This window comes from Neolamprologus multifasciatus, chromosome 8, assembly GCF_963576455.1.
Source record: "Neolamprologus multifasciatus chromosome 8, fNeoMul1.2, whole genome shotgun sequence".
Classification (NCBI taxonomy): domain Eukaryota; kingdom Metazoa; phylum Chordata; class Actinopteri; order Cichliformes; family Cichlidae; genus Neolamprologus; species Neolamprologus multifasciatus.
Genome location: NC_140446.1, coordinates 364,733 through 377,185, shown reverse-complemented (window position 1 = coordinate 377,185; position 12,453 = coordinate 364,733). Strand labels below are relative to the sequence as shown.

Here is a 12,453-nt window from a genome sequence, read left to right as displayed (position 1 = left end):
CCCTGCGTCTGATTTTTTTTTTCAAACTTTATTGAAATTATAAAGCGAACAGTCAGTCATTCCAGTTCAGTTTGTACAGTAGACATACAGGGCAAATAAGAGTAACAATATACAGCACAATGAAATAAGAAGGATAAATAAATAAAGGGGGAAAAAGGGGAATGTGACAGACTTCATAACAACTTTGTACTTGGAAGTTGTGATTCATTCGTTAAACATTTCTGAATGAATTTCAATCAATGATAAACCTTTTTTATTGGAGGTTAACTTAAGAGAGTTTAAGTAATATTCAATTTCAATCAAAAACAAATTAGCGTCTGATTTTCATCTGATGATGACGTCAGAGCCACCAGCGCGTTCATTTACTCCTCTGTGACGTCAGACATGCACGTGATTATAAACCAACATCATAGAGACACAAACCAAACACAGCAGCACAACCAGCAGACACACAAAGACGAGCAGATAAAATGAAATGTGAGATGAAGAGTGAGCACAACAGACCCAACATTAACACAAGGTGACAAAAACAACACAATCAGAAACGCACAAATTCACCATATGATAAACTGTGAGGCAACAACATGGCACAAAGTACCAAAACTGGATGACAACAATGATTATGAGACAAAACCAGAAAGAAGCGTGTGCAACAACGCAGACACACAACTTCCAAACATCGTTTTAATGTCACAACAAAAACAAAACACGTAGGAAGTGCACGCTGTGACGTGGACAACTTTATTGAAACACTGACGGTTAACAGTCACCTCCTGAGCGCGTGCTGCAGGGGTCAGCTTCATCATCACCATCATCATCCTCAGCTTCATATCAAACAGGCGTATTTACAACACGTACAAATATCGCACACAAAAAGTTTGTGAAGAAGAATGATGCGCACAAGCACAGCTTCAAGGTGCTTCTGTGTACAGGTGAGGAAACAACCTCAGCGCTGAGGTGGAAATGTGGCTCAGGAAGTGTCAAAGGTCACGGTTTCAGTTCATCAACAAACATGAAGTCTGAAATCAGAGGCTCCGAAGAATTCCAAGAATGAAGTCCCAGAGTGGAAAACTGTCCCACCTGCAGATCCAACCACATCTGAACGATTCAAGGAGGAAATCTGAATTTTACAAATCTGACTGAAGTTTTTATTATAAAATCTGTAAATTAAAAAAAGTCTGTTTCAAAAATCAAAGTAACAAAAACCAGAAGAATAGATCAGCGTCTGCAGCTCTGATTGGCTGCTGAGAACGCGCTCAGTCTTCTGAGCATCGAGCAGCTTCACGTCACGCTTTCAGACTTCGGGCTGACGTGCTCCGAGGTTTTCCTGACACTGTCGTTTTCCAACCACGTGATGTCACCTCACCTATGACGGGACGCCTGCAGCTCACAGGTGGCAAAGCAAACGTCACCAAACAGGAAGTCTGAGGCGCGGTTCAGGTTCTGGTGAGGAATTCTTCACTTCCAAACGCCATCTTCAAATGTTGGAGCAGGCGGTGCCGTAACTGTCGTTAGGAGATTTTACAGCTGTTTCTGCAGCTCTGAGCCGACGGGCTGAGGGGCGGCGCCCGGATCAGTTTGGGCTTTTTCAGCAGCGCCCCCCCAGTCCTCTTGGTGGCGCTGTAGTGGGCGCTGGCGGTGACGGAGTAGGAGCGTCCGTGCATCATGCGAGCGTTGAGGCCGTTGGCCATAGAGAAGGACTTCAGGTGAGACTTCAGAGCCAGTGGGAGGGGCAACTTGTCGACCAGGTGGACCGGTGTGCAGGAAACGATGGAGCGACAGCAGAGGTCCTGCAGACTGAGCACTGACACACAGAGAACCAATCAGATTACAGCGCTCTCAGAGAAGAACCAATCAAAACAGAATCATTATAAATTTATTGTATTTCATGAAACTTTATCAATAAATTTATAAAAGTTTAGGAAATTGAAATATTGAATATGGAATCATGTATTTGTACAATAACATATTTTTGGATACATTTCTTAATATTTTAGGACTAAAGTCATAAAAATTTAGGAATAAAGTTGTAAAATATTCCAAGAACATTAATTTAGCAACAAATGAATAAAAACATTTCAGCAACAAAGTGAAAATGTTGTGTTAATAAAGCGACGAATAAAAACAAAGTTGGAATATTTCAGGAATAAAAAGTGTTTTTTCAGGAAAGAGTGGAAGCAGGATGATGTTGGGATGAGTGAATCCTCAGTGAGGCGGAGCCTCCAGCAGGGGGCAGCGCAGAGCTGAACATCTCACTTTAAAGCTGCATCACAGACCTGCAGGGGGCGGAGCTAATGGCACACCTTTACTGGGCCTCCACAGGCGCTCCATGCCGTGTCTCATCAGCACGATTCGGGCGAGCTCCGTGAACGACTCGGTGATATTGAAGTTGCACAGCGGGCTGACCTCGAAGAAGGTGACGCCCAGTTTCTCGGCGTACACCTGCGCCTGCTCCGTGGTCACTTGACGCTTGTAGGCCAGGTGCAGACGGTTGCCAACGAGGATCTTAGGAACTCCTGGGGCATGCTGGGTAAACGGGGAACAGAAAGGGGGATGTGGGTCGTTAAGCACACTCAGTGTTACAGGTGTGTCAGGTGGGAGGAGGCAGCTTAAAGCAAAGGGAACCGTTTGAAGTACGGCGACCTAAAGAGGCGCTGCCTCAGCGGGCGTGGGCGCCGTTTTGACTCAGTCAGAGAGTTTGTGACATCACCGGTCAGCTGTTAGATAACAGGAGAGCGATGGCTCACCTCGTCAATCTCTTTGATCCACCTGTCGATGCCGTCAAACGACCAGCGGTTGGTGATGTCATACACCAGGATGACCCCCTGAAAACAAACAAACTCTCATCAACGTGTTTACAGCCTCTACAGATAATCTCACCGTCATTACATCACCTGTTCAAATTAAAGCTTAAAGGCTGTCCCGCTGGGGGCGTGGCCTCTTTGACTGACAGGTGCGAGCGCCCTGCTCTCGGGCCAGCGGGCCGTTACCTGCTCGCCGTGACTGAAACTACAGATTCGAGATCAACTTTTAGCCTCGCCGTGGCAACAGTGACACCGTTTCCATGGTTACATGTCCTCTAATAGCCCTGATGAGCGACTACAACAGAACAGCTTCATTCAGGGAAACGTGTTTTCTCACACTTCCTGCCACGGCCTGCGTCACATGGCTCCATGTCCAATCAGAGAGCAGCACTCACAGCTGGTCAGCATCAGCATCTTCAGCCTCGAACCCCCCAAAACGTGTCTAACATGGCGCTCCAGAGCACGTTTGAAACTAAAAACCAGTTTAAAACTAAAAATGTTTGTTCGGAAGATAAGATGAACTCACGTTGATCCTTCTGATGACAGAACCGTTACTGCTTCACAGCAGCCGAGGGGTTCATTTACATTCAGTGAAGGTCAAAGGTCATTAGGAGAATGGAGAACTCACCCCCGGGTTCAGTGAGCGCCCCCCTGTGTTTGTCTGCAGCAGTGCACTCGGTGCTCACCTGTGCTCCTCTGGAATAGGATCGGAATATGGTGCAGAACCGGCCCTGCCCCGACGTGTCCCTGAAACAACACAGACCGGGAGAGGTTAAAGGTCACCGTGGCGACGCTCACGCCTCCAAACAAACATTACTCAGAGTCTTAACTAATGACTGAAGCTGAAGGTCAGACTGGGATGAGCTCTCCCGTTGTCCGAGAAAAAACAAACTCCCAGCTTTACTTTGGAGCGCCGTCTCACGGGGCCGACTTCAGCTGCCTGAACGTGAAAACTTGTTCTAATTATGGAAAAAGGTCCAAACACAGGAAGCCGGTGACTGTGCGTCCTGGTTTTAAGGGCTCTGTCATGAAGTCGTGGACAGATTAGGATTGAAGTGTTCCCGAGGCTCTGGAGGAAGTGTGCACAGACATGGTGGGCTGGGTTCTCCCCTCACTCTTATTGTGAAAGGTCAGTGCTTCCTCTAGTTCAGGTAGAGTTCTGGTTTCTTTCTGTTGTTGTGTTTGACTGGATTCAGAGACTCAGACTTTTTAAGCACGCAGTCGTATTTACTGCTGATTTCAGCTCAGGCTGTTTTCATTGTGCTCCTGCTTCACATTTTCCTACAAGATTTAAGACATGAAAGGGGGCTCAAGACTTTTGCACAGCAGCGTCCTGACTGTGGTGATGAACATGTGCACAGACGCTTGTCTCCGCCTCTTCCTGCAAACGTAGCGCGCTCTGTGGGTTTGTTGTTCCTGTCCACAGTAAGAAACGCCACAGCAGGGGTTTATTGGCTCATGAGCACACGGGCGGGGAAAAGATGGCCGCCAGTTATCAAAGTCAGAGCGGCAGATCCAGACAGGATCACACACACACATCACAGCTGCAGACTGACCATGTGACGGCGCCTCGGCTGAAACACGAGTTCGTGCAGAGCAGCAAACCGTCATCACAGAAACAAACTGAGTAGATTTACTCGAGTACAGCTCCGCTGATTTCATCCAATGACATCATTCTTTTATGCCAAAGTAAAAGCATCAGTGCTGCAGACGCTCTTACGATGACATCATCATCCTGGACTGGTCCTTCAAAATAAAAGTCCTGGTCACTTCCAGGTTAGTTGGTGTGACGTGTCCAGCAGGGCGGGTCACACACGTCTTGTGAGGTTAAGCTTTTACGGCGTTCAGCCTCTGATGACGACATCCTGTCAGCTGCAGCATCAGAGGAGGTTTTATCAGCCCTGCTGTCACATTAAGGCTTTTAATCATCACAACTTATTTTCTTTAATCCACCACACACGCTCAGGCTGTGCTGTCAGCTCCGTTCCTCTCAGTTTCTTTGGACATAAAACTGAAACGTCAAACTAAAACTGAAGGAATATTTTCACTGAGTGAAGCGAGCCTTTAACACCCGTCAGGCTGAAGCTGATGAAGCTCAGCAGCTACCTGAAAAAGCTTTTTATTGGGCCTCACATGCCTCCTGTATATGTTGGTTGTCCTCTGCTTTCTTTCTACACAGACTGATAACGTGAGACGAAGGCAGCCGTGTGAACGACGGCGTGTTCGTACCAGAGCTGCAGCTTCACTCTTCTCCCGTCCAGGAGGATGGTGGTCGTCTTGTAGTCGATTCCTGAAAAACAGCAGAAGGAAAGATTCAGATCAAACCAACGAGCAGCAGTTTTAGATCCAACGTGCCAAACATCTCAAACATCACAAACAGCGGCGGTCCGAGCCTGTTTGGCGCCCTGGGCCCAGCAGATGGGCATCAGAAAACCGATCGGTGCCTATGCCATCCCCAATATGCGCTGGCATGACGTCGCGGCAGCATGAGTACGATGCCCGTGATGTCGCCCCGGGCAACCGCCCGTGTCGCCCGTATCAAAAACCACTACTGATCACAAGTAACATCAAATCAGAAAAGAATGACTTTGACTGTGAATGAATTTGCGAGGATTTGAATTTAAATTTTTAAGATTAAGATTAAGATTAAAGACTTAAGATTTGAATCTTAAGTCATTTATTTATTCATTTACTAGTTTTGACAAAAGCATTTGTAAAAGTATAAAAGCAAAAACACACAATACTAAATTATGAGTACTGATTCCTGTGTCCATGCAGGTTGAATCCCAGCCAATCCCTGCACAGAAAGATGAGTTAATAATTATATGAATTCAACTGCTCAACGAACAGAAAGAGGGCTCCCTGATAACTGACTATAAATTAATAATGTGCCATTAGCAACGAACAAACAGTGAAAGCCAGCTCCTCGTATCGAACACGTATGAAAATATCTGCGGGAGAATATCCTGAGAGAACAAGACGTGATATAACGTAGGAGTTATTCTGGGAGACATAAGCCCCGCCGACACACGCTGTGTCCAAGTTATTGCACACACACACGCTGGTGTGCATGATGCATGAAGGGAAAGTGGAGTTACATAACAGGCATAACAGAAAGGTCTGCTGACAGACGTCTAAACAGCAGAGCGCTGGGAAACGTAGCTGCTGCAGGGTGACAATAAGAGCTCCATGATTCAGTTTAAACACCAGCAGGCCCGAGTCCACAAAACAAGATTCCTTTATTCAAATCTGCACAAACTGATTCATCTTTGTTCTTTCAGTGTGACACAATAACAGTTGCACAGTACAGGAGGCGTTACTGAGACTTGTGTACAAGAGTGTGAGTCAACTGATTTCACAAAGTTCTGTTTTTATTATATAAACAAATAAATAGGAAGAATAAAACAAACACTGGAATCAAACAAAGCTAAACTAACAGTAAACATGTTCCAACAATAACAAATAAACTGAATTAGAAATAAAAATGAATTTAAAAATATAAAACTGTAAAACTCTGATTAGCGGTTGTTTGTAGCTTAGCAACACTACAGTTAAAACAGCCTGTGCACAAAAATAATAAGCAGCTTCTTATCTTACATTAGCTTTATGTCCTGCTCTCAGATATTAGCCACACTAACACGACGATATGCTAACACGACGATACGCTAGCTGACGTTAGTCGAGAAAATCATCTTCTTATGTTGCTCTAGCTTCATTTACTGCTGTTAGCCTATTTAAGGTTTACCTTAGCTAAACTAATGTCACATTAGCACGCCATCTGATAGCTTTGTGTCCCATTAACTAAGAATTGATAACTTAGCCACATTAGCATTGTGTTAGCTTCACAGTAGGGGTGGGTTTTGATGATCGATTTATCAATTAAAATCGATTCTGGCTTGGATAGCGTGATATCGATTCATTAAAATCCTGAATCGATTTTTTTTAATATAAATTTATTTTGCCCTAAACGCCAGAATCTCCGGTTAAACCTCACAACATTTCAACAACCACCAAACAGCTAAAACAGTAAATGAGAGCAGGAACACAGCTTCTGCACAAAGGCGTAAACACAAAGCGCCGACGCATCAGAATCAGTGAGATGTGACTTTCTCACCGACAGCACGGACACGCTCGGGGCTGAAAGCCGACAGCTCGCTGATTCTGATGTTTTGGCGGGTCGAGCTTTGTGTTTACGCCCTTTTTGCGCTGATTCTAAAGCTGTTAGTTTTATCTCTGTCCAAACAATACTGACTGAACCAGCAAAAGAAGATCCAAACTACGCTTCACATAAACATCGTCATGAATTCACTCTGACTTTTGCTGTTTTGCTTCCAACACGATAAAATCACACCTCATGCACAGCTCTCTCTCTCTCTCTCAATTTCCCGTCTAAACATCTGTTTTCTGCATTATTCGCTTGCTTGTTACGCACAAGTCTACCGTTGTTTACAGGCTGTCGGACGCCGTTTTTTTCCCTTTTACTTACTTCCGAAAAGAAAACCTAATTTCTGCCGTTCAACAGGCTTCTGAACAAATTTAAACTTTTTAAAATTATACAAAACGCCATGTCTCTAATAAAACCGCTGTAACTTCAGAGGTGATGTTCATGTGTTGATTAATGATTTTCTTTTGTTTTTGATGTGCTGCAGAATATTTTTATAAAATCCAGGCCAGGAAAATCTCCTTCATGTTTTTCTGTGTTTGATCCTCAGTTACTTTGACACAAAGGCCTCTGCTGTGACGCTCACACCTTTGATAAAGTCTCGCAAGTGTCAGCTTCCTTTTTATAGATACAAAAATATGTAAATGCACTGATCTGAATTATAGTATTTCTGACTGTCTGAGGCAAAATTTCCCAGATTCAAATCAAACTGAAGCGAATCGATTCTAGAAATCAGTGACGATACCCAGCCCACAGCCTGATGTTAGAGTGGCCCTTCTTGTGTTAGCTCTGAGTTATAATTGAGTCTGAATAATAAAACAGGCAGTATTATGGTACCGATTACCCCTCTTTAAGTTTTATTGTAACACCTGGGCGAGCAGCCATCATTTTATCAGACTGTTAGTAACTCTGTTTGGGAACTGAGGGGAGATCTGGACTCACAAATGGTTAATGATGTCAGAGGTTCTGTCGTGCTGCTGCGTTTTGTTTCAAACGGAAATGTGACCACTTACATCTTTGTGTGCCATCTGTAAAGAAGTCGTCACAATCAGTTCAAACCCAAACAAACACATCACCTCTGACAGTATTCTTCATGTATAGTGAAGGTCGGCCTAAGAGCCGGTTCACACCGGAGGAATGAGTCAGCCTCTCCTGGCAGCAGCAGCAGCATCATTATACCCCCACGAGCAGCTCGCAGCAGCACCACAACCACACAAACATTCTCACAGTGCACGTTTGGAGTAGATGGGAGAGTGGAGTGTTTTTGTGGAGTTACACAACACTCAGAAGGATGTTATAAAAGAGCCGATCAGACCGTAAACAAGCGCTTGGCCCGTCTTCGCGTGTCTCATTTGGGAGTAATTATCAACGGCTCATAAAAGCACAGAGAATAAACTAGCAAGCTGTTTGTGTGCATTTTTCCGAGCTCGCGTCAATGCTAATCAAGGCTTCCCCATGTGGTTTGGCTCAGCTTTGCACTGCAGCCAGCTCTTCTCTGGACTCGGCGGGAGAGCAAAGCCCCCTCCTGGACCTGAGAGCCAGAAATCGTCCCACAGTTTCACCACAGCTATGTCTGTGTGCCGTCATGCCTCCCGTTAGAGGAGATGACCCAGAAACAGCAGAAACCAGTGGTTTTCCATCAGCCTGAAACCGTCCTCACACCAAGGAAAACCCAGAAACGGCACGACTCGAGGCCTCTGCTGATGTCGCTGCTACTGACTAATCCACCCAATCCACGTCTGAGAGACCAAAGACAAAAAGTTACTAAACAAAAACTGATTTCTGTTCATCAGCAGTGTCACAGCTGAGGTTCAGCAAACATTCAGATCAATATGTCCAACGTAGTTCCTCCAGAAAACCACAGATCTCTAGTTTCCCTGTTACTGTATCAATGAACACTTTATCCTACAGTTTCCACAGTTTCTCAGAACCCAGGATGTGTGTTCAAAACCAATTTACTGCATGAAAGGGCCCAACAGCATGGTGCAAACTGCGCCCAGTGCAGAAGCAGCTGCATTATAGTGCTAACATCTGCACAGGTAGCATGCTAACACTTAGCTAGCCAAGAACCCAGACTGATGGTGAAGCTGGGAGTATGCAGACCCCGGCCCAGCAGCCAGAGCCTGAACATCAACAGGTCACAAACTGATGAGCAGTCAGCCTGTTCCTACCTGTTCAGAATCACCGTGGTGACCACTCCAAAGTGTCACTTTTAAGCAAAGTAATGAGTAATGTGTAATAGATTACTTTTTTGAGTAATGATTTTGCTCCATATTGTAATTCTTTGCTTGACTCACAGTTCAGAATAATCCTTCATCTCATACGGAGACTGGCTGCCCCTCACAACAGAAGGTTTAAATAGCAAGTGGGCGGGGCTTCTGTGCCTGAGATTGACTGTATAAGGATATAACCGCCCTATGACATCATACAAAGCCAACGCCATAAAAAACTGGTGTAAACTGAGTGTTTAGATCTGAGCTTTGGTCTCACAGTGATTAATGAACGTAGGCTGAGCTGATTATTATCACTGGGACAGCAGATGGATGTCATTTCACTGTTAGGAGACACAAATATTACTGATGGTGTATCTGTGTGCGATATTTTAAAAACAGGATGATTGGATAAAACTTACTACAGATTTTTATACATTTTCTATTTTTTGAATTTACTTCTTTCCCTTCAGAATTAGACATGAGAGTACAGCCTTCCTTCCTCCAGGGTGATTCAGAGACCACGTGGGTGTTTTTCTGCATCCACAAAGCATGGCGCTGGCCTGTCATCTGTGACCTTTGACCTCCTCACTGCAGGCTGTGGCTGGTGATGTCAGCAGGCCTTTTTATGTGCGGGGGAGATTTTTTGGCGTGTGAGGACTCATCTCCTGAGCCAGCAGACTGTTCTCTGCTGGTAAATCGTTTTGTGTCCAAGTATAAAACATGAAAACACGAGTCTGCTGTAAACAGGTGAGTGACATCACCTGCTGCTGCTGCACGTCACGTCTGACCACGGTGGAGCTCAGATCATCTATGAAACTGTCCTAAAAGCTCAGTTTGGACTTTTCTGCAGGGAGATGACAGCCGTGTGCAGGACGTTACATGTTTAAATATGAAATCAGTTTTTATGACAGCAGGTTGAGCGTGTGGTCATGTGACTCGTGAGCACAGCGTGTTACATCGTGTGTCAGCGCGTGAACTTGGAGCTTCAACTCGTCCTGTCACCCTCCTGCAGGCCGAGCATGAGTCATGAGCAGCTGCCTGCCAGCGCCACACACACAGACACACACACAGAATCACACACACAGACACACACAGACACACACACACACAGAGACACACACACACACACACACACACAGACACACACACAGACACACACACAGACTCACACACACAGAATCACACACACACACACACAGACACACACACACACACACACACACAGACACACACACACACACACGTGTATATTACAAACTAAAACGTGTGTGGAGCTTCTAATGCTTCCCAGAACAAAGCAATACTTCACTGCAGTTCCTCTGACGTCCACAGGGGGCAGGCTCTAAAACCAGCCAATCACCACTGTTGAGTGACATCACAGTGATTATGTCCAGTTTTTATACGCAGTGGATCCAAACCATCAGTTAGTTGGATGGTGTCTGCTCACCAGAGAACAATGCATATCTTAACAACTATGGCTCTTATCTTGAAAGAGTAAAACTTGTGAACCCGTTAAAATGCTTTCAATAATAAAATACACTCAGCTGTTTATTAAAGTAAAGTGAATACATTAATTTATTTTTAAGAATAAACTTATTTCATAAAAACAGCTTTTTCTTGTAAACTTTAATCACTAACTTTCATTTTTCAACTCAGAATAAAATCTTTTCATAAGGACTACTAATAACTAATAACTAATAATAACATCATTCTTTTCTTTGACGTCAGAGAGGCTGCTGTGGACTGGAGCTCTGATGGAGGCGCTTAAAGTTTGAGTGAACATGAAGTCAGACTCCTGATGGAGGACTCGGTGTCAGCAGCCTTCGCAGAGATCACCGGACAGCTGACCCTACTCCCCCCACTCACCCATGTTGTAGCCGTACGGGGACTCGGTGGCTCCGTCCTGCAGGCTGGCCAGGATCTCGCCCTTCCCCACGTCGCTGTCGCCCACCAGCAGAAACTTGAGCAGAAAGTCGTAGGCGCGCGCCGGGCTGCTTCTGTGGCTCATGCTCGCGGCGGGTGACGGCTGTGGTGTCCCATCCTGAGATGAGAGCAGGCTTCCACCTCTCCTCCCCCCCAGGACACCGCACTCAGACTGGAGCGTGTTCAGGAGCTGCTCGGAGCGCGTCCAGCTGTGCCATCGGCGCGCTTTTACGCACGACGGTTCAGGTCCAGGTCTGCTCCCGGACTGAGGAGCAACTCATGGATCTCTGGCCTCCCCCCTCCCTGCTCCAGCTGAGGAGGTGAGGGAGGGTGTTTATCTCGGTTCGATTGGGTAATCGTTCGAGTTGCTAGGGCAACCTTGAGTCAGGATTGGACGTTGGAGACGTCCATCAGCGAGCGGGACAAGCTGTGCGATTGGCTCACTAAGTGACGTCAAGCTGAACAGAAATAGAAAAGGCAACAATTTCCTGTTTGGATTGAGAAAATAAAAGCATGACAGCGGCTGGGCGGAAGAGATGCTTTACACAGGAAGAGTCTAGAGATGAGCCTTCGGACAGACAGTTTGATGAGGCTGATGTTCAGATCAACAAGTGCAGCACTCGGAGCAGACTGAGGCTGTGTCCCATTTCAGGGTCTGCACGCTTGAAGTACGCGCACTATGCGTACTACATACGGTGCGTACTATAAGTACGAGAAGTGCGGAAGTGAGAGGCTTGTGAAATAGGACGGTCTAGCCTTCGTCGCGCTGTTCAGGTTGCCTAGCAACCATGATACTAACCGCGAGAAACGTTACATACAGCTTTGTGTGACAGAAATGAAGGAGAAAAATGTTTTGTTGGTCAATCATTTTTGTCATGACATCACTTTGATTAGTTGAGTATCTGAGGCTGTATAATATATATATATATATATATATATATATATATATATATATATATATATATATATATATATATATATATATATAATATATATATTATATATAATATATATATATATATATATATATATATAATATATATTATATATAATATATATATTATATATAATATAATATATATATATATATAATATTATATATTAGCTGAAAGTCAGTGATATATATATATATATATATATATATATATATATCACTGACTTTCAGCTTGTTGTGTTTGTGGATATATGACTGACTTTAATTATCTATAAAATCATCAGATTCTCTGTAAGATTAAGGTCGACTATATGTATATTTAGAAGTAGAGGCTTTAAAACCAAGTTAATGCTGAAAGTACAAACATCACTAATGTCACATAACTCTGCCGACATGTGGCCAATAGTAATGTTTTAA

At 44.6% G+C, this 12,453-nt stretch overlaps 1 protein-coding gene across 1 annotated transcript; it reads right to left on the bottom strand.

The window, feature by feature from the left end:
* Positions 1-10: 10 nt before the first annotated feature.
* rab40b (RAB40B, member RAS oncogene family) lies at positions 11-11,415 on the bottom strand. Its single transcript, XM_085171135.1, has 6 exons — positions 11,046-11,415; positions 5,034-5,094; positions 3,491-3,551; positions 2,748-2,825; positions 2,304-2,526; positions 11-1,804 (listed from the first exon to the last, which is right to left on the bottom strand). The coding sequence occupies exons 1-6, from the start codon at positions 11,185-11,187 to the stop codon at positions 1,512-1,514; spliced, it is 858 nt and encodes a 285-aa protein (XP_085027261.1). The 5' UTR covers positions 11,188-11,415; the 3' UTR covers positions 11-1,511.
* Positions 11,416-12,453: the final 1,038 nt, after the last annotated feature.